General features: G+C 44.9%; 1 protein-coding gene and 2 long non-coding RNA genes across 25 annotated transcripts in view; 2 read left to right on the top strand and 1 right to left on the bottom strand.

Moving 5' to 3' along the window:
• Positions 1-9,209, top strand: part of LOC126988149 (peptidyl-glycine alpha-amidating monooxygenase B-like) — an 81,669-nt gene extending 72,460 nt beyond the window's left edge. For 8 of the 11 annotated variants that reach the window (XM_050845994.1, XM_050845991.1, XM_050845995.1 and 5 more), the window contains 5 exons: positions 801-916; positions 3,038-3,134; positions 7,035-7,118; positions 7,552-7,695; positions 8,830-9,209. In XM_050845994.1, the coding sequence (XP_050701951.1) occupies positions 801-916; positions 3,038-3,134; positions 7,035-7,118; positions 7,552-7,695; positions 8,830-9,038 (650 nt within the window). In that variant the 3' untranslated portion in view covers positions 9,039-9,209. Of the gene's footprint in view, positions 1-800; positions 917-3,037; positions 3,135-3,748; positions 4,935-7,034; positions 7,119-7,551; positions 7,696-8,829 lie in introns of those variants that run through there. The other 3 variants (XR_007741631.1, XR_007741630.1, XM_050845993.1) reach the window with 3 other exon arrangements.
• On the bottom strand, positions 9,134-12,491 carry LOC126988152 (uncharacterized). Of its 8 annotated transcripts, XR_007741639.1 has the most exons (4): positions 12,395-12,491; positions 12,097-12,245; positions 9,392-11,800; positions 9,134-9,347 (listed from the first exon to the last, which is right to left on the bottom strand). It is a non-coding gene; the product is annotated as an uncharacterized LOC126988152 (long non-coding RNA). The 8 variants fall into 8 exon arrangements; XR_007741634.1 differs by lacking the exons at positions 12,097-12,245; positions 12,395-12,491 and adding an exon at positions 12,246-12,390; XR_007741637.1 differs by lacking the exon at positions 12,395-12,491 and having other exon boundaries at positions 9,134-9,325; positions 9,370-11,800; positions 12,097-12,239.
• On the top strand, positions 10,195-14,191 carry LOC126988154 (uncharacterized). Of its 6 annotated transcripts, XR_007741643.1 has the most exons (4): positions 10,195-10,341; positions 10,436-11,760; positions 11,910-12,205; positions 12,355-14,191. It is a non-coding gene; the product is annotated as an uncharacterized LOC126988154 (long non-coding RNA). The 6 variants fall into 6 exon arrangements; XR_007741641.1 differs by having other exon boundaries at positions 10,530-11,760; positions 11,910-14,191; XR_007741645.1 differs by having other exon boundaries at positions 12,057-14,191.
• The last annotated feature ends 7,600 nt before the right edge of the window (positions 14,192-21,791 follow it).

The raw sequence follows: 21,791 nt of genomic DNA, 5'->3' as shown, positions 1-21,791 counted from the left end.
GGGAAAGTAAGGGAAGGGAAGGGAAGGAAATATAAAGGAAGGGAAGGGAAAGCAAGGGCTGTAGGTTAGCAAGGGCAGAAATTTAGGAAGGAAAAATGTGGTGTGTTCAGGGTTAGCATATAATAAGACCCACTGATGACAATGTGTTCTGCTAGTATTTATAGTACCAACACCTTGTACGATATTCCAAGGGCAGAGTTAAACGCATTGAAGCCAGCTGAGTCTCCTAATGTCAATGTTAACTTGCGCTCCATGGAAAAAATATCATACAAGCCACTTAAATATCTATTGACTCAAGGGAGCAACAACTATCTATCTAAACTATCTAATTAAGTACTTAAGGTCACATTTATCCAATACATTATCATCAGCCATCAATTACTAGTCTTCACATAACAAAAACCTTATCCAGTCTCATCCATGTCTCTGTCTGGTGTTGATATGGTCCATTGTGCAGTGTTTTAATGCCATATGTGTCGTCAGTATGGGCCACAAGGTACAGGTGTCGCTCGGAAGGGTCAGACGCTTCAATCTCTCCTCATATGTCAAGTCTCTTATGTGTGTGTGTGTATTTACCTTGTTGTATTTACCTAGTTGTAATTTTACGCTCGTGTGGTCCCATCTCCGTATCTATAATTATCCAACTTTTCCTTGAATCTCGGCACACTCTTCGCCGATACTATTGCTTCACTTAATCCGTTCCAAACCTCTATATTTCTTTGTGGGAAGCGATATTTCTTTATGTCTCTTGAGCATCTTCCCTTCCTCAACCGTGTGTGTGTGTGTGTGTGTGCTTACAGGCGGGAAGATCTTCGCTGTGAACGGCCCGTGGATGTTGGGCATGCATAAGGAGATGGTGTTTGAGGTGGACTATACGTCGGGTGAGCTCCTGGGCGCCTTCAGTCCCAATGGCGAGGTGGGTGCAGGTGGGGCTCAGGGGGATGGAGAGGCTGTGCAATTTTGGTTAATATACATTTTTATATCTACGAACACTAACCTTGAACTATGCCATCCTAGATTTGCCTTAACTCACAGTCTTCCTTACCTTACCTTACCTTACCTTACCTTACCTTACCTTACCTTAACTCACAGTCTTACCTTACCTTACCTTAACTTAACTTAACTTAACTTAACTTAACTTAACTTAACTTAACTTAACTTAACTTAACTTAACTTAACTTAACTTAACTTAACTTAACTTACCTTACCTTACCTTACCTTACCTTACCTTACCTTTCCTTTCCTTACCTTACTGTACCTTCTCTTCCCTTCCCTTCCCTTCCCTTCCCTTCCCTTCCCTTCCCTTCCCTTCCCTTACATTCTCTTCCCTTCCCTTCCCTTACCTTACCTTACCTTACCTTCTCTTCCCTTCCCTTCCCTTCCCTTACCTTACCTTACCTTACCTTACCTTACCTTACCTTCTCTTCCCTTCCCTTCCCTTCCCTTACATTCTCTTCCCTTCCCTTACCTTACCTTACCTTACCTTCCCTTCGCTTCCCTTCCCTTCCCTTCCCTTCCCTTCCCTTCCCTTCCCTTACATTCTCTTCCCTTCCCTTCCCTTACCTTACCTTACCTTCTCTTCTCTTCCTTCCTTCCTTCCCTTCCCTTCCCCATTCTCTTCCTTCCCTTACCTTACCTTACCTTACCTTACCTTACCTTACCTTACCTTACCTTACCTTACCTTACCTTCTCTTCTCTTCCCTTCCCTTCCCTTCCCTTCCCTTACATTCTCTTCCCTTCCCTTCCCTTCCCTTACCTTTCCTTCCCTTCCCTTCCCTTCCCTTACATTCTCTTCCCTTCCCTTCCCTTACCTTACCTTACCTTACCTTACCTTACCTTCCCTTCTCTTCCCTTCCCTTCCCTTCCCTTCCCTTCCCTTACATTCTCTTCCCTTCCCTTACCTTACCGTTACCTTCCCTTACCTTACCTTCCCTTCCCTTCCCTTCCCTTCCCTTCCCTTCCCTTCCCTTCCCTTCCCTTCCCTTACCTTACCTTACCTTACCTTCCCTTCCCTTCCCTTCCCTTCCCTTCCCTTCCCTTACATTCTCTTCCCTTCCCTTCCCTTACCTTACCTTACCTTACCTTACCTTACCTTCCCTTCCCTTACCTTACCTTACCCACCTTGAACTATCCCAGTATAGATTTGCCTTAACTCACAGTCTTCCCTTCCCTTACCTTACCTTACCTTACCTTACCTTCCCTTCCCTTCCCTTCCCTTCACTTCCCTTCCCTTACCTTACCTTACCTTACCTTACCTTACCTTCACTTACCTTCTCTTCCCTTCCCTTCCCTTCCCTTCCCTGACATTCTCTTCCCTTCCCTTCCCTTACCTTACTTTACCTTACCTTACCTTCCCTTATCTTCCCTTCCCTTCCCTTCCCTTCCCTTCCCTTCCCTTCTCTTCCCTTCCCTTCCTTTACATTCTCTTCCCTTCCCTTCCCTTACCTTACCTTACCTTACCTTACCTTCCCTTCCCTTCCCTTCCCTTCCTTTCTCTTCCCTTACCTTCCCTTCCCTTACCTTACCTTACCTTCCCTTCCCTTCCCTTACATTCTCTTCCCTTCCCTTACCTTACCTTACCTTACCTTACCTTACCTTCCCATCCCTTCCCTTACATTCTCTTCCCTTCCCTTCCCTTACCTTACCTTACTTTACCTTACCTTACCTTACCTTACCTTATCTTCCCTTCCCTTCCCTTCCCTTTCCTTTCCTTTCCTTCCCTTCCCTTTCCTTCCCTTCCCTTCCCTTCCCTTTCCTTCCCTTCCCTTCCCTTCCCTTCCCTTCCCTTCCCTTTCCTTCCCTTCCCTTCCCTTACATTCTCTTCCCTTCCCTTACCTTCCCTTCCCTTACTTTACCTTACCTTACCTTCCCTTCCCTTCCCTTCCCTTCTCAAATTCGCTATTGCCTCCTCTACCTCAATGCTCTGTACCTCTGGCTGTGGATATTAAAACCCTACATTCATTTTTCCTCTCATACATGTCATACTTGAGCATTGACTGTGTGTGCTTCTGACATCCCTAACACCCTCTCTCTCCAGGGCCTGAGCAACCCCCACGACATTGTAGTCTCCCCTGACGGCCGGGTGGTCTACGTGGCGGAGATCGGCCCCAACAGGCTGTGGAAATTTGAGAACAGTGAGTCTTGAGGAGCTGATGTGTTCTGTGCATGTATAGTTCACCGCTAAGGGCTGTAAAGATTTTTTTTTTACTTCAAGATGCGGCTGAAGGCCAACAAAAAAAGGGAGAAAAAAAAAAAGCCTGCTAATCGCCACTCTCACAAAAGTAGAATTGCCAAGAGAGAGGTCAATTTCAGGTGGAGAGTGTGTGGTGTTGTGTGGTGTTGTGTGTCCTTCTGTGAGGATATGTGGTGTTGTGGGCATGTGTTAGTGTGTCTTACTGTGAGAATATGTGGTGTTGTGGACATGTGTGTTGATGTGTCTTACCGTGAGAATATGTGGTGTTGTGAGCATGTGTGTTGGTGTGTCTTACTGTGAGGATATGTGGTGTTGTGAGCATGTGTGTTGGTGTGTCTTACAGTGAGAATATGTGGTGTTGTGAGCATGTGTGTTGGTGTGTTTTACTGTGAGAATATGTGGTGTTGTGAGCATGTGTGTTGGTGTGTTTTACTGTGAGAATATGTGGTGTTGTGAGCATGTGTGTTGGTGTGTTTTACTGTGAGGATATGTGGTGTTGTGAGCATGTGTGTTGGTGTGTTGACTAATGTGCCCCCCCCGTGTGTGTCGCCCCAGAGAACGGAGCGCCCCCCACCAAGGCCAGGCGTCGCACAGTCCTCCAGCGCATCACGTCATTTTTAGACCCGACAAAAATACTTAGGTTCACGTTATTTTAGAGAGCACATATTCACTCATTCTCTGTACACTCATTATTTATTATATTATTTACTGTTGTTATGTTTATAGGTTCAAATTATTTTAGAGAGTATATTATATTATTTACTGTTATTTACTGTTGATGGGAGTTGTGGAGAGATTGGAGGTAGAAGGAAGGAGACCATTTGGTAGGCCTAGGAAAATGTGGAGAAGGTGTACACAGGAAGACTTGGCATTGATGGGATTGGATGAGCATTGGGCGGAAGACAGAGTAGATTGGAGGTAGAAGGAAGGAGACCAGTTGGTAGGCCTAGGAAAATGTGGAGAAGGTGTATACTGGAAGACCTGGCATTGATGGGATTGGATGAGCATTGGACAGAGGACAGAGTACGTTATTTTAGAGAGAACATTTCCATTCATTCTCTGTTCATACATTATTTATTATTATTATTCATTGTTGTGTTTATAGAAGTGCGTTATGCTTCCAAAACCCTCAATCTTCATATAGCAATAGTGGATAGCGTACAGGAAGGGAATGTTAGATATGTACTTTATAACATATCACTAGTTAAGTTTGTTTAAGATTTATTTATAGGCCTCCACTCATGGGCCTAGTGGGGTCATAACCTTGGTAGTATAAGCATTATGGAAATATATAGAATGATAAGAATGATGAGATAAGAAGAAGATTAGAGAAGGGAATGACACTGGACAGTCGGGTTAAGATATAAAGATAAAGTAAATATTGTCAAGATATAGGAAAAGAAAGTAAACAAGGATATTCAACAAAGAAAAAGAAGATTAGAGAAAGAAATAGCACTGGAAAGTTAAGTTAAGATATAAAGATAAACTAAATATTGTCAAGAAATAGAATAAGAACTTAAACATTTATTTTCAAGAGAAGATGGCACCACTATAAACACTTGCCTGCGCCATGACGGGCTGGGGACAACTGCCATCCAGGCCCCTCAAGCAACCCTACCGGCGCGATGGGCGTAAACGTAAAAAAAAATAATGATAATAATAATAAAAAAAGAAGATTAGAGAAACAAATGGCACTGGAAAATCGGGTTAAGATACAAAAATAAAGTAAATATTAACAGCACTTTGATATTTCTCACCTACAAAATAGTATGTTGATTTCTTAAACATAACAAAAGGGCTATTTACTCATCTCTGGGTCTGGGTTTAAACTCCATATAGACGGCCATCCACTCCCCTTGTGATCTTAATATTGTACAGTGTGAATATGGTTGTTATAAATGGTTACTTCTTTAGGCTAACAAAAGGGCTATTTACTCATCTCTGGGTCTGGGCTTAAACTCCATATAGACGATCCACTCCCCTTGTGATCTTAATACTGTACAGTGTGAAGATGGTTGTTATAAATGGTTACTTCTTAAGGCTAACAAAAGGGCTATTTACTCATCTCTGGGTCTGGGTTTAAACTCCATATAGACGATCCACTCCCCTTGTGATCTTAATATTGTACAGTGTGAAGATGGTTGTTATAAATGGTTACTTCTTAAGGCTAACAAAAGGGCTATTAACTCATCTCTGGGTCTGGGTTTAAACTCCATATAGACGATCCACTCCCCTTGTGATCTTAATACTGTACAGTGTGAAGATGGTTGTTATTTCTGTATTTATTGTTGTAGTGTCTGTTAGTGCAAGAGTCTGTTAGTGAGAGTCAGTGTATGGCCTATTAACCAGTGTGACAGAGTGGGACCAAGACAAGACATGACGGCCGGACACAGCGCTCAGAAGGTAAGATGACCCCTGACAGCCGCCCTCAGGTTCCTATTCTGAAGCATGTCAGCTCTCACTACAACTATATATGGGCCGTATTACAAGTCGAATCCAAGAAGTTTCGGGTCCCTACAAAGGTCGGTTTAGGGGCCTTGTTATTAGTCCAGTCCGAGAAGTTTCAGGTCCCCACAGAGTTCAGGATGAATAATTCTGTCGGGACCTGAAACTTCTAGGATTGGACTGGTAACACGCCCCCCAGCTGACCGTTGTAGGAACCCAAAACTTCTAGGATTGGACTGGTAATACACCCCCCAGCTGACCGTTGTAGGAACCCAAAACTTCTAGGATTGGACTGGTAATACACCCCCCAGCTGACCTTTGTAGGAACCCAAAACTTCTAGGATTGGACTGGTAACACGCCCCTCAGCTGACCATTGTAGGAACCCAAAACTTCAAGGATTGGACTGGTAATACACCCCCCAGCTGACTGTTGTAGGAACCCAAAACTTCTAGGATTGGACTGGTAATACACCCCCCAGCTGACCGTTGTAGGAACCCAAAACTTCTAGGATTGGACTGGTAATACACCCCCCAGCTGACCTTTGTAGGAACCCAAAACTTCTAGGATTCAACTTATGATTCGTCCCTATTTCCCAAGGCCGCAGAGAAGGTTAACGAGGTTTTCTTGGGTGTTTTCTCATGGTCAAGGTGCAAAAGTCTTGTAAAACTATCAATAGGATCACAAAGCAATCCAGAGAAATCCCAGCAACTTTTACGAGGGGCTTTTCAAATGGGCGTTCTGGGATGCTGATACGTTTAACCCGGTGGTAGCAGTGGGGATCATGTTTCTTAAAGGCTCCTCAACAAGAATAATGAGAAAAAATCATCACTCACACAAACCATTTCATAATATATATCAATGCATTTGTGATCAGTTTGTATCATGGCACAAATTTGGCCCGTCGCTGCTACACGGTAAAGCCACAAATTTGGCCCGTCACTGCTACACGGTAAAGCCACAAATTTGGCCCGTCACTGCTACATGGTAAAGCCACAAATTTGGCCTGTCACTGCTACACGGTAAAGCCACAAATTTGGCCCGTCACTGCTACACGGTAAAGCCACAAATTTGGCCCGTCGCTGCTACCGGGTTAAGAATAGGAGCTTCAGTGGCCTCAGTGATGTTAGTGACACAACATCAATGACTTAAGATTCAGACTTAAATGTGGGTAAAAGAAATGCATGTGTTGATGTGACTGTCAACTGCTTACTGAAATGACAGCTTCATGTTAATGCTCACTTCATTGCTAAGATTACCAGCTCCAGCATGTTTGGTATTGTTACAGGATTAGTTAGTACTGTGTCTGTAACTTTTAGGAGTCTCAAACCATGGTCATTTTTGTGTTGCGTCAAACTCGCTACAGACTAACTCTTGGTTCCCTGTGTTTGTCACCAGGTTCAGCCATCAAGCCGGAAGCGAAGGCCCTCAGTGCGTCCAAGCTGACCCCATCCCCGGTGAAGGCCGAGGAGAGTCATGAGGGTGAGCACAAGGCGTCTGCAGAGCCACATCACTATTGTTACTATTATTGTTATTGTTATTGCTGAAAGGACAGAAGGTGGGTGTGAAGGGCTGTGAGGGGGGATAGTGGGTGCCTTACTGGAGGACGTTACGCCATGTCCTGATGAGTCGTTTTCGTACAAGAAGAAAGAAAGAACGAAAGATGGATAAAAGAGAATGATAGGTTGATAGATAGACAGGGGAAAAGAAAAAAGAATTAAGGATAGAAAGATATAGAGATAGAGAAAAAAAAAGAGAAAAAAAGCTATAATAAGCAGGCAGATATAGGAAGAAGCTGAAGCCACACATTGATGTTGGTTTGAGAGGTGCACTGACGCTCCTCTTCTCTGTAATAGTCATCGCTCATCCTAATATTGCCTTGAGTGACCCATTCAGCTTGTCTCATCTCCCGCAGCCCCGGCCAAGGCAGGACATCCCTCTCTCCTCTACATCGCCAACTGGTCCTCGGTGGGGGTGTCGACGGTGGTGCTGGGGCTGCTCACCATCCCCATCATCGTCCTCACCGTCCTCACCCTCATCATCAGGGCTCGCAGGACTGGTACGCATCGTCTGTCTCTGTGTTCTTGGCTCTGAAAATGTTGGGTGTGGTGTGGAGGTATAGGAAGAGGGGAGCATGTGTTAGGAGCTGTCTGTCTTTGGGCCGTATTACAAGTCGAATCCAAGAAGTTTTGGGTCCCTACAAAGGTTGGTTTAAGGGCCATATTACAACTCCAATCTGAGAAGTTTCGGGTCCCTATAGAGTTATTCATCCCGAACTCTGTAGGGACCCAAAACTTCTTGGATTGGACTTGCAGAATGGCCCCTAAACCGACCTTTGCAGGGACCCAAAACTTCTTGAATTTGACGTGTAATATGGCCCTTTGTGTCTTTAGCTTGTCCGTTCATCCAGAGGCATTACGTATTAGAACCATCTGTGTTTCCATCCCTACCTGTAGCAATGTTGGGTGTGAGGTGGAGGTATAGGAAGAGGGCAGCATGTATTAGGAACTGTCTGTCTTTATATCTATAGCTTGTCTAGTCATCCATAGGCATTATGTATTAGAACCCTCAGTCTCTTCATCCATGGCTGTAGCAATGTTGGGTGTGAGGTGGAGGCATAGGAAGAGGCATCATATAAATACTAGATAAAGGCTTACAAAATGGGTCTTAGAGGCAAAGATAGACAAGGCATTCAGTCAAGTAGTTATGGAATAAGGGAAATAAGGAGAGAGATAGAAGATTACTGTTGACTTGCAGGGGCGAAACTCGTGTCCCTTCCAAAGTTTGAGTTAGGGGGGATACAATGTTCTCTGTCCCCCAAAATAATAAATATTATGGTTAAATATCACGCTCTTACGAAGAGAGAGCAAGGAAAATTGAATTGTTACCCCCTATTATATATATATACTTATGCTATACACAGATGCTTAATGTTAAACCACCCATATTATTTAGTTTACCACCTATAATTGGCCTCACAGTAATCCTAAAAAAAGCTCAAATTTCAAAAATTTTCTTGGGGTGGTCACCCCATACCATACACCACCCAGCTGAATAGTCTCGCTTCGCTCCCCACCCACCCCATTGTCCCCCCACTGTAACCAGCTACGCCCCTGTTGACTTGGAAAAAATAATACTTGACTACGTACATAAAACTAATGGCTGTTCTATTTTATTTTATCTTTGTGAACAGGTCGGCTCAATGTGCACAACATGAACAACGGGTCGCTGGGGTCACTGCTGCGGCACCCCAGGAAGCGCGACAAGGGCCTCAACATCGGGTCACTGATAAACAAGCACCACGGATTTGAGAAGCTTGCGACCGAAGACCTTGACCATGACGCCCCGGACTCTGGCGACTCGGACATTGAAGAGTTCTCACAGGTCGCAAGTAGAGCCTAAAGGTCGTCCTCCGTGCCCTGACCTTTCTGTTTTTATTGTGTTTTCTTATGATGGTCTTGTGTGAGTCGTCCATGCCCCGACCTTTCTGTTAAAACGTTTCCATGCCCTGACCTTTCTGTTTCCACACCCTGACCTTTTTGTTTCCATGCCCTGACCTTTCTGTTTCCACACCCTGACCTTTTTGTTTCCATGCCCTGACCTTTCTGTTTCCACACCCTGACCTTTTTGTTTCCATGCCCTGACCTTTCTGTTTCCATGCCCTGACCTTTCTGTTTCCATGCCCTGACCTTTCTGTTTCCATGCCCTGACCTTTCTGTTTCCACGCCCTGACCTTTTTGTTTCCATGCGCTGACCTTTCTGTTTCCACACCCTGACCTTTCTGTTTCCACACCTCGACCTTTCTGGTTTTATTGTGTTTCCTTACGGCGGTCTTGTATAAAGCCTCTCACGGCCCGACCTTTAATTTTTTATAATGTTTCTTTATGATGGTTTTGTATCGTGACCTTTATGTTTTTATTACGATTCCTTACGGCGGTCTTGTATAAAGCCTCTCACGTCCCGACCTTTATATTTATATTACGACGGTTTTGTATCTCGACCTTTCTGTTTTTATTATGATCATTTGCGACGGTCTTGTATAGTAAATATATTCTCCATGCCTTGACCTTTAAGTTTTTACAATGTTTCTTCACGATGGCTTTGTACCCCGACCTTTCTCTTATTTTATTTCTCTACGACGCTTTGTATCCCGACCTTTCCGTTCTTATTACGATTCCTTACGACGGTCTTATAAATCTTCCACCCCCCGACCTTTCCGTTTTTCCGATGTTTCTTCCCGACCTTTTTGTATAAACGGACAAAGACGGTTTTATTGAGAGTATTATCGTGACGTGACGGAGATCGAAGAGTTCTTTTATTATTATACTTTAAGTTGCTAATTGGTGCATATATTTGGGACTTGCTCGTGTAGAAGTTTAGTGAAAGTCGTCCCTCTCTCAAGGCTTCGGTAAGCTTGATTGAGGAATGGAAATTAGGTGTAGGTAAATTATAGTAGTAGTAGTTGTAGTAGGAGGAGGAAGGGTAAGATTAGTAGTAGTAGTTGTAGTAGTAGTAGTCATAGTGGTAGCAGAAGTTAGAGTATCCCCCTAGAAACTTAGTGTACATGACCTAATCTTGACCTTAAGGACAGTGACCCCCAAAACGTCGACCTTTCCACCAGTATACACGATGATGACCCTTTCTTACATTGCTCTTTTGGACCAGCGGAGGCTCCGGGCTGCCGCGAGGAGGTCCCTGTTCATAGGTCAGGGACAGTTTCATGATGATGACCCTTTCTTACATTGCTCTTTTGGACCAGCGGAGGCTCCGGGCTGCTGCGAGGAGGTCCCTGTTCATAGGTCAGGGACAGTTTCACGATGATGACCCTTTCTTACATTGCTCTTTTGGACCAGCGGAGGCTCCAGGCTGCCGCAAGGAGGTCCCTGTTCATAGGTCAGGGACAGTTTGTGAAAAAGAGCGATGGATCTCTCAGCTTTAACAAACCTGCATCAGGTTGACTCGCTGCCGAGGAAAGTATTTCTTCAAGCTTGACAGAGCTGGAATAATGCCCTGTGCTGAGTGTGTGTGTGTGTGTGTGTGTGTGTGTGTGTGTGTGTGTGTGTGTGTGTGTGTGTGCAGCTTCCAGGAAATGTAAGCTTGGCCTGCTGTATAGACTCGTGTAGAAGTCAAGCTGAAAAACTACAGTTGTGTTGGTTAATAGTTGGTTAATAGTTAGTTAATAGCCCATAGGAGTGTGACGTCCATGGAAAATTTGACCCAACAGGAATGAGTTTAAAGTTTTGGGTTTTGCACGAATATATGAGGCAGATAAATATAGACTCGTGTAAAGGTCAAGCTAAAAACTATGGATATGTTGGTTAAATGATACAGACCAGCCCCTGAAAGTGTGGCGTCCATGGAAAATTTGGCCCTACCGGAGTGGTTTCAAAGTGTTGGCTTTTGCATGAACATACGAGGCAGATAAATTTAGACTCGTGTAAAAGTCAAGCTAAAAAGAACATGGATATATTGGTTGAAAAGTGCAGACCAGCCCCTGAGAGTGTGGCGTCCATGGAAAATTTGGCCCTACCGGAGTGGTTTCAAAGTGTTGGCTTTTGCATGAACATATGAGGCAGATAAATTTAGACTCGTGTAAAAGTCAAGCTAAAAAAATATGGATATGTTGGTTGAAAAATGCACGGAAAATTTGACCCTACAGGAGTGGTTTCAAAGTGTTGGCTTTTGCATGAATATACGAGGCAAATAAACCATGTATTATCAACAGTTTTATCAACTTCTTACTTCTATACCGTATGTAAACTATGTAAACTAAGAATTCATGTGTGTGTGTGTGTGTGAGTGTGTGTGTGTGTGCCTCAACATTCCCGGTAGCCAGCCCAGTGCTCGCTACCGCTGGGTCAGGGCTGGCGGTGACGGGTGAGTGGTCGGGTTAGGTTAGCGTAAAGTCCTAGGCTTGTGCTGTGTGTAGAGAACCTATTGATTTGTGTTCCTAACCTGTCAACTTCACCATATAATACATACGTAGTGGGATATATATATTAGAGGTGATTTCTGTACCATCAAACTATTGTATTTTCCTGCAGTGATATATTTTAGCGCCCCAATTAGTGATTTAAACTCCTTCCTAACATTTTATATTTTGAACATTTTTGAGTTCTTGCAGGTTGCTAGTAGAGTTTAAAGGTCATCCTCTATGCCCTGACCTTTCTGTTTTTATTGTGTTTCCTTACGACAGTCTTGTATAAATCCTTGATGACCCAACTTTTAAATTTCTATAATGTTTGTATTTTGAACACTTTTGAGTTCTTGCAGGTTGCTAGTAGGGTCTAAAGGTCATCCTCTATGCCCTGACCTTTCTGTTTTTATTGTGTTTCCTTACGACAGTCTTGTATAAATCCTTGACGACCCAACCTTTAATTTTCTATAATGTTTGTATTTTGAACACTTGAGTTTTCGCAGGTCACTAGTAAGGTCTAAAGGTCATCCTCTATGCCCTGACCTTTCTGTTTTTATTGTGTTTCCTTACGACAGTCTTGTATAAATCCTTGACGACCCGACTTTTAAATTTCTATAATGTTTGTATTTTGAACACTTTTGAGTTTTTGCAGGTCACTAGTAAGGTCTAAAGGTCATGCTCTATGCCCTGACCTCTCTGTTTTTATTGTGTTTCTTTATGACAGTCTTGTATAAATCCTTGACGACGCGACCTTTAAATTTCTATAATGTTTGTATTTTGAACACTTTTGAGTTTTTGCAGGTCACTAGTAGGGTCTAAAGGTCATCCTCTGTGCCCTGACCTTTCTGTTTTTATTGTGTTGCCTTACGACAGTCTTTTATAAATCCTTGACGACCCGACCTTTAAATTTCCATAATGTTCCTGCGCTGGAAATGTCCTCCTTCACATTCTATAATTTGAACACTTTTGAGTTCCTGCAGGTCACTAGTAAGGTCTAAAGGTCATCCTCTATGCCCTGACCTCCCGTTTTATTGTGTTTCCCTACGACAGTCTTGTATAAATCCTTGACGACCCGACCTTTAAATTCCTACAATGTTTCTGCGCTGGAAATGTCAGTTTGTCACATTTCTTAACATTCCTCATATTTTTATAAGATCATGGAACTGGTGGCTGGCATGGTTTTCCTTAATGACGAGAGTAGTTCACATATACACCTATCCGACATGTACATTCCATATATATCTTGTACAAACAGCTTCCTGTGTCACAGATGTTGCTGTCACCTCACATATGCACTCCTTCTGACACAATCCACTGGGCCAGCCTCTCTCTGCAACGCTGGGTGTGTGTATATACAGGCTATGTGTGTGTGTGTGTGTGTGTGATGCTGTGAAGGTGTACCACTGTGAGCATGTGTCTGGGGTAGCAGGTAGGATATGTAGGGTGTGTGTGTGTGTGTGTCTGTGTATAGGTCTGTAATGGGTATCCTGCCTCCTCTTGGCACTTCAGCAAGATTGGATGACCCCCCCCCCTCCCCACCTGCTGTTTGGCACTCCCTCAGCAAGCACAAACATTGGGTGATCCTCTCATTTGGCATTCCCTGAGCAAGCATTTCCCTCAGCAATCATTTCCCTGAGCAAGCATTTCCCTCAGCAATCATTATTTACCAGCACAAACAGTGGACGATCCCCCCAGTTGTCATTTCCTCAGCAATCATTTCCCTGAGCAAGCATTTCCCTCAGCAATCATTATTTACCAGCACAAACAGTGAACAGTCCCCCCATTTGTCATTTCCTCAGCAAGCATTTCCTTCAGCAAGCATTTCCTTCAGCAAGCATTTCCCTCAGCAAGCATTTCCCTCAGCAAGCATTTCCCCCTGCAAACATTTCCCTCAGCAAGCATTTCCCTCAGCAAGCATTTCCCTCAGCAAGCATTTCCCTCTGCAAACATTTCCCTCAGCAAGCATTTCCCTCAGCAAGCATTTCCCTCAGCAAGCATTTCCCTCAGCAAGCATTTCCCTCAGCAAGCATTAATTACCATCACAAACATTGGACGCTCCCACCCCCTTTGGCGCTCCCTCAGCAAGATTCTTTACTTCCCAGCACAACACAACTCACTTCCCTTCTCATCTCAATAGTGACGTTTCGTACTCCTATGGTTTATTTTTGTAATGCAAGTGTTATATTTAGTCATGCTCGGATTTCAAGGTTGTCATCGCCAGCATTGCCAGATTATCATATTCACCACATTGTATACATCATTTTTAAGCCTCAAACTCTCGTACCAACACAAATAACAGAAGAACATTAAAGTCAGCGTTAAAACTTTTATTTAGTGATGTTTGTTTGTTTTTGCGATAGATATCAGTCAGAAACTACAAAAATACCTTGTCATAATCTTTCTAATGCTCTCAGTTACGATGTTTTGCTCCAAGTTTATCCATTCACAGTCATTCGTATAAGTCATGGAAACCCGAATGGTAGAAATTTTAGCAAGAAAAAATAGAACTAATATGCAATAAGGTGTGTAGGACAGTTTGGCATTGCTGGTCGCCGCTAGCAGAAGGCCGTGTGTCGCAGTGTTACGTCAGTTCTTCAGGACGCACAGAGACAATACATGAATAAACTACTTATTTATATTTTGTAGTCATTTATTTACGCTATACGGTAGAGGAAGCGAAGCAGCGGCTGAACAGGATTGTGAAGACTGCACACGAGAACAGCAACACGCTCCTATAAAAATGACACATATGCAGTTACCATACAGGAATAAACTACTTATATATAATTCATTCCATTCCCTTCAAGAACTGGCCTCAACATAGAAGTCTCCAGTTGAACCATTGCATAGAGTCCCTTCCTGGTCACTCTTGGTCTTGGTCTGTCTCCCTTCAAACACTGTGAGGGAAGATCTATAATGCTGTTGTCCCATTCCCTTCAAGAACTTGCCTTTACACAACAAGAGTCTCCAGTTGAACCATTGCATTGAGTCCCTTCCTGGTCACTCTTGTCTTTGTGCGCTGTCTCCCTGCCTTCAAACACTGTGAGGGAAGATCTATAATGCTGTTGTCCCATTCCCTTCAAGAACTTGCCTTTACACAATGAGGTTGGTATTCCAAGACACTTTCGCTCCTCACATCATCTATTTCTAAAGGTCAGAGAGGGGGTCAGTCGGGTTCTTATGAGTGTTTCTTCAGGTTCATGGTATAGAGGAAGGGTCAAACTACCACCAGGGTCATAAAGCTATCCCTGGAAATGCCCACAACTCCTACAAAAGCCTTGTCAAATAGGTGTTTTTGGTCAACGAAATGTCTTATAATACAGCCCTAAGAGTCTCCAGTTGAACCATTGCATTGAGTCCCTTCCTGGTCACTCTTGGTCTTTCAACAATGCAGGGAGGAGAGTTACAGCAGTTTGCCCTTTCCATTTAACAACTGGGAATGGATGACAGTTTTCAGCCCTACCATGGCAAACACTCTTTCATCGGCCCCTTGTAGACTCCTTACGTTCTTATGTTCTTGTGTTCTTTGTTTCGCATGGCACAGTGACAATCTCAGCATCCCCTCAGTATAGCTCACCACTCTCGGCTGGTCGAGGAGAAGGAGGAGGAGGAGGACATGTTAGCTCATCCGCATAATGTAGAATGTTATTTGTAAGATACTTAAGACTTTATACTCTCAGTGTGCTAAGGCCTGTGCTCTCAGATGCTTCCGGCTCCCACAAAAACTGTTCATCAAGGCCACGAGGGAGATTAGTCGGGTTGTCATGAGTGGTTTTTGGTGTTCATGGTGAAAAAGAAGGAAAGAAAAGCATAAAACTGGAGGAGGAGGAGGAAGAGGAAGAGGAGGAGAAGAAGGAAGAAGAGGAGGAGGAAGAAGAGGAAGAGGAAGAAGAAGAGGAAGAAGAAGAAGAGGAAGAAGAAGAGGAGGAGGAAGAAGAAGAGGAAGAGGAAGAGGAGGAGGAGGAAGAAGAAGAAGAAGAAGAAGAAGAAGAGGAAGAGGAAGAAGAAGAGGAAGAGGAAGAAGAAGAGGAAGAGGAAGAGGAGGAGGAGGAGAAGGAGGAAGAAGAAGAAGAGGAAGAGGAAGAAGAAGAGGAAGAGGAAGAAGAAGAGGAAGAGGAGGAGGAGGAAGAGGAAGAGGAGGAGAAGGAGGAAGAAGAAGAAGAGGAAGAGGATGAGGAAGAGGAAGAAGAAGAGGAGGAGGAAGAAGAAGAGGAAGAGGAAGAGGAGGAGAAGGTGGAAGAAGAAGAATAAGAGGAGGAAGAGGAGAAGGCTTAATTTCCAGGTCACTCCACTGGGCAGGTAAAGTTTCTCTTCTCTCCTCCCTTCCTTCCTCCTTTCCTCCCTCAAACTGTCCTCCCTTCTCCCCCTCTTGCTCCTCCTCTCCCTCCCTCAGTCTGTCCTCCCTTCTCCCTCCCTCAGTATGTCCTCCCTTCTCCCTTTTCTCTCCTTCTCCTTCCTTCCTTCCTATGTGTCCCTCCTCCCACCCTGGAAATACTACTAACACAACAACCTCTATGAAAGCCTTGTTGAAAGTGTGTGTGTGTGTGTGTGTGTGTGTGAGAGCCTTGAAGCGTGTAAGAGCATAGGCCTAACTGGTATAGGTTCGTGTGCACAGCGGTTCAGTTCACTCCCATCACCACTAATAAAACTAATCTCCATTCACTCGACTCTTCTCCCGGAATTCAACGTTTGTATTTCCTGGAGTATTTTAAGGTCTTGTCAAGTTCGATCACTCTACTCTTTATTTTTTTATTTATTTATTTTTTTTTTTTTTTTTCCAAGCATCCCTTACAAATTTATAAGCTAAGGAAATATAGACTATTTTATATATACTGACGTGATTCATTACCCTGAGTGTTTGTGCTCCCAAGGTTATGACTGGGATTATAGAATTAGTAGTAGTAGTAGTAGTAGTAGTAGTAGCAGCTGTAGTTGTTGTATAAGTATCACTCACTCGTCTTCCAAATGTTCGTATTTCGTAACAAAACAACATCACAGTTCACTAGGCAAAGTTTCCAACATTTTTCTGGAGCGTACATAACAAATCTTACCCAATACTTCAGCGACAAAACCTCGGGGAACCTTCTACCACGTTTAGCAGCAGCAGACTAGTCCTCAGAAGGTGCCGAGCAAGATTACCACCAGAATAGCACAACTTTCCAATGCCAGCAAGACCAATAATGTGCTATGGGCGGGGTGACGCGGAAAAGTCTACGGACACAGCCAGCCACGTTTACATTACACCGGCTTCCCGTGGGTGGGTGGGAGTTTAGAGGGAGGGGTTAAAGGAAAGTTTCGTTTAGTCGGCGCAACATCTGTGGTCATATGCCGGCGGGGGGGGATTAAGGGATAGGGTGAGGAAGGGAGGGACACTACCTAAGGATAGAAAAGTTAAGCCTACCATGGAGACCGGGTGAGGCAAGGGGGCAGGGTTTAGATGACAGGGTGAGGGAAGGGACATGGGATAGGGGACACTTTGCCTAAGGACGGAGGTGAAGTTGAGCCTACCATGGAGACAGGGTGAGGGAGAAGGCAGGGTTTAGGGGGCAGGGTGAGGCAAGGTGGTAGGGTTTAGGTGACAGGGTGAGGGAAGGGACATGGGATAGGGGACACTTTGCCTGAGGACGGAGGTGAAATTGAGCCTACCATGGAGACAGGGTGAGGGAGAAGGCAGGGTTTAGGGGGCAGGATGAGGCAAGGGGGTAGGGTTTAGGTGACAGGGTGACACACACACACACACACACACACACACCAAAAACTTCCCATGTTCTATGAAGGAAAAGAGAGAGGGAGGGATGGGTATCTATATATATGTAGGAAGGACGCGTAATGTACCAACGTGTACCTAAATACAATATAATATGATATAATTGAGTTTAATCAGGGGTACGGAACAGTAGTAGGCGGTGGCTGAGTGGTAGCGTGCTGGGCCCACATTCACCGCGTGATGGACGACGCGAGTTCGAATCCCCACGCTACCACCTGGGATTTTTCAGTCACCGCCGAGTGGCTTAAAACTACCCACATGCTGTCCTGAACACCACCCATCAACCCGGACTCTATAGAGGAAACCGTCCAAGCGAATCAAGGAGTTCCGGGGGGCAGCATGAGCCAAGAGAAGATGGCGCCACTATAAACACTTGCCTGCGCCATGACGGGCTGGGGCCGAATACCATCCAGGCCCCTCAAGGAACCCTACCGGCGCTATAGGCATAGACGTAAAAAAAATAGAAGATAATAAAGGATACAATAGGCGAAAAAGTTTGGACATCACTGGGTTAGACGATACTGCCCAAGGACGGAGGTGAGTTGAGTCTACCGGTGTCAGGAGTGTCAGAGGGGCTGTGTCGCCAGATCTACCGAAATATAATGAAATCTACTGAAATTTTCATGAATCTCAGAAATAATTGATCAATCTCATGAATAATTTCAATTAATTTGTATATCGATCGCTTTTCCAAATTTTCACCAAATAGTTATAAAAAAAATACTGATATAATGCTTTTTAACTTAATTATATCTACATAACATATTTATCTCAAGAACCACTACGTATATATTTAAGTGCGTCTACCGAATATTTACCTACCTACTGAATTTTCTCGCAATAATCTACTGAAATTTCCTCTGCACCATCTGGCACACTGGAGAGGGGTACAGGCAGGGTCGGTAATCGTAGACCCTTCCACCTCCTATACCATTTATATCCCAAGGCCAAAATGGAGATTAATCGGGTTTTCATGGATGTTTTTTTGCGTATACGGTACAGAAGAAGGGTCAAACTACCACCAGGGTCATAGATGTACCTCTGGAAATGCCGAATGGTTGCAGTAGTAGTAGTAGTAGTAGTAGTAGTAGTAGTAGTAAAAGTAGTATTGAAGAAGGGAGGACCATGCCATCCCTTCCCCCAGGCAGTACATAGCGTAGTGGTAGTAGTAGTAGTAGTAGTAGTAGTAATAGTAGTAGTAGTAGTAGTAGTAGTAGTAGTAGTAGTAGTCGGGGATCGAGTCTTTTGCATCACTACGCGTGGAGAGGGAAGCAAGGAAGGGATAAGCAGATGGGTGCGTGTTTAGGTTGGTATAACAAGACACTTTGCCACATCACATCAGCTATTTCTAAAGGTCAAAGAGGGGATCAATCGGGTTTTAATGAGTGGTTCTTTAAGTTCATGGTACAGAAGAAGGGTCACACTACCACCAGGGTCATAAAACTACCTCTGGAAATGCCCACAACTCCTACGAAAGCCTTGGCAAATATGTGTTCTTGGTCGGGGAAATGTCTTGTAATACGACCATAAATGTCGCGTATATATAATTTGCGTAGGAATCCCATTAAAGTAGCATATATAACTATCCCACGGTGTTAAAAGACCCTAGAATGCGCGGCTGTCACGTCCCGCCTGTCGCTACTGCCCCAAGCTCAAGGCCAAAGCTGATTTTCATATATTTATTTATCTATTTATTTATTTATTTTTACAAGAGAGGCAGCTGAAGGGCAAGCTACAGAAAGAGGAACAAAGAGGCCCTCTAGACGCTCTTTCAACAACGAAAAAAAAAAAAGAAGAGGTCTAAAGAGACGGCCCCGCGTTCAGGAGGACGCGAGTTCAATCCCCGCCCGGTGCCACCAAGCTGGGATTTTTCAACCGCCGCCGAGTGGCTTAAAACTACCCACATGCTGTCCAGAAGACCACCTATCAACCCGGACTCTAGATTCTAGGATTAAAGATGAGCTCCGGAAGGGCAGCATGAGCCAATGCAAGATGGCGCCACTATAAACACTCGCCTGCGCCAGAACGGGCTGGGCCGACCATCAGGCCCCACCGGGAAGAAGCCTTGGACCGACCATCAGGATCCACCGGGAAGAAGCCTTGGGCCGGCCATCAGGATCCACCGGGAAGAAGCCTTGGGCCGACCATCAGGATCCACCGGGAAGAAGCCTTGGGCCGACCATCAGGATCCACCGGGAAGAAGCCTTGGGCCGGCCATCAGGATCCACCGGGAAGAAGCCTTGGGCCGGCCATCAGGATCCACCGGGAAGAAGCCTTGGGCCGGCCATCAGGATCCACCGGGAAGAAGCCTTGGGCCGACCATCAGGATCCACCGGGAAGAAGCCTTGGACCGACCATCAGGATCCACCGGGAAGAAGCCTTGGACCGACCATCAGGATCCACCGGGAAGAAGCCTTGGGCCGACCATCAGGATCCACCGGGAAGAAGCCTTGGGCCGACCATCAGGATCCACCGGGAAGAAGCCTTGGGCCGATCATCAGGATCCACCGGGAAGAAGCCTTGGGCCGATCATCAGGATCCACCGGGAAGAAGCCTTGGGCCGATCATCAGGATCCACCGGGAAGAAGCCTTGGACCGACCATCAGGATCCACCGGGAAGAAGCCTTGGACCGACCATCAGGATCCACCGGGAAGAAGCCTTGGGCCGACCATCAGGATCCACCGGGAAGAAGCCTTGGGCCGACCATCAGGATCCACCGGGAAGAAGCCTTGGGCCGACCATCAGGATCCACCGGGAAGAAGCCTTGGGCCGACCATCAGGATCCACCGGGAAGAAGCCTTGGGCCGACCATCAGGATCCACCGGGAAGAAGCCTTGGGCCGACCATCAGGATCCACCGGGAAGAAGCCTAGCGGCGCAATAGGCCACGACGTAAAAATAAAGTTACAGAATGTCCTGGAAGGGTTGATTATTGTGTACGCCGTTGATATATAAGAAAAACTGGGTCAGCATCGTCTTCCTGATAATAAACACTTGCTGGCCGACACCTCCACGGAGAAATCGAGTTATAAGAACATAAGAACGCAAGGACTCTGCAAGAGGCCGGTTGGTCTATACAAGGCAGCTCCTGTGAACCTATCCCCATCTAACATCACTATCCATGAATTCATCTAGTCTGCCTTATTATATAGAGTCATAGAATGTTCTGAGACGGTTCATCACTAGGGTACGCCGGCCAGACCCTCCATCGGCAGGTCAGTGTATGATAAGAGACGCACCACTGATAAAGGCGAGGCTCACAGGTGCTGAGAAAGGTCACGGAGATAGTATGATAACTGCCGACATTGATTTTAGTTTTTGTGCGTGTGGTGAGAAGGACCATTAAGATAACATTGTATAACAGCCACACAATTAGTCCAGACGCGTGAATTGATTAAGTAGCCTATTGATTACTTTGTCACCTAATTAAACTCAATTTCGAGGCTGCTATATATATGATGTGCTCCCATATAGTAGTCTAGCCCATCTAACCTTGAACATTCTCGAGTTCCCGTAAGAAAAGTCTGAGAGGGACCTAGCGATATAAGTAAAGTACTGAGAATTAGCCAGCAGGATAGAACACGCAGTAATGGATTTAAATTAGAAAAGTATAGATTTAGGAGGGAAATAGGCAGGCATCGGGTTAGTAATAGGGTGGTGGGGGAATGGAATAGACTCAGCAATCACATATAGGCTAGTAAGTATAGCTACGATAACTTGTTTTAAGAGTAGACTTGATAGCTTCATGGATGTGGATGACTGGTGGTAATGGGAGGGAACCTGGAGCTGCTATGTGTAAGCCATTTGGCCTCTTGCAGTCTCCCTATGTTCTTATGAGGCGATAACAGAAGAGGCCATAGTCTCTCTCGCTATCTCTACGCGCGTCAGCCCTTTCCATAGCCAGGACCAATTAGGCGACAGCTGGGGGCGATAAGGGTGTCGGACGATGGGTGCCAAGCTAAGCGCAGTGTCCATGGAGGCTGTTATCGAGAGTCTATCACGGGGTATATGCTACAAGGTGTCTGTCTGTGTTTGTCTGCCTGGGCCGCCGGAGTCACACAGTACATAGCCGATTAGATTTTTGCTTTAATTTGAATGTTTTGAAGAGGGTTGTGTTCGTGTATATATAACTATTTGATATCTTTTCTGGACCGAGCTATAAATATGTGTCTGTTGATTCGTCTGTCTATCTATATGTGTGTGTGTGTGTGTGTGTGTGTGTGTGTGTGTGTGTGTTGTTGGCCGTCTAGCTGTCTCTTCATCTCTATCTATCTATCTCTGTAAATCTGCCCGTCTCTCTGTCTGTCTGTCTGTCTGTATGTCTGTTTATACTAACCCTAAATATATAACATCTCCGTCAGTTCACACACACACACACACACACACACACACACACACACACACACACACACACACACACACACGACCATCTATATATCTATCTCTGTCTGTCCATCTATGTAAATCTCCC

Source organism: Eriocheir sinensis, chromosome 68 (assembly GCF_024679095.1).
Source record: "Eriocheir sinensis breed Jianghai 21 chromosome 68, ASM2467909v1, whole genome shotgun sequence".
In the NCBI taxonomy this organism is placed as follows: domain Eukaryota; kingdom Metazoa; phylum Arthropoda; class Malacostraca; order Decapoda; family Varunidae; genus Eriocheir; species Eriocheir sinensis.
Note: the sequence above shows the minus strand (reverse complement) of the source record. Positions and strands in the feature narration are given on the sequence as shown.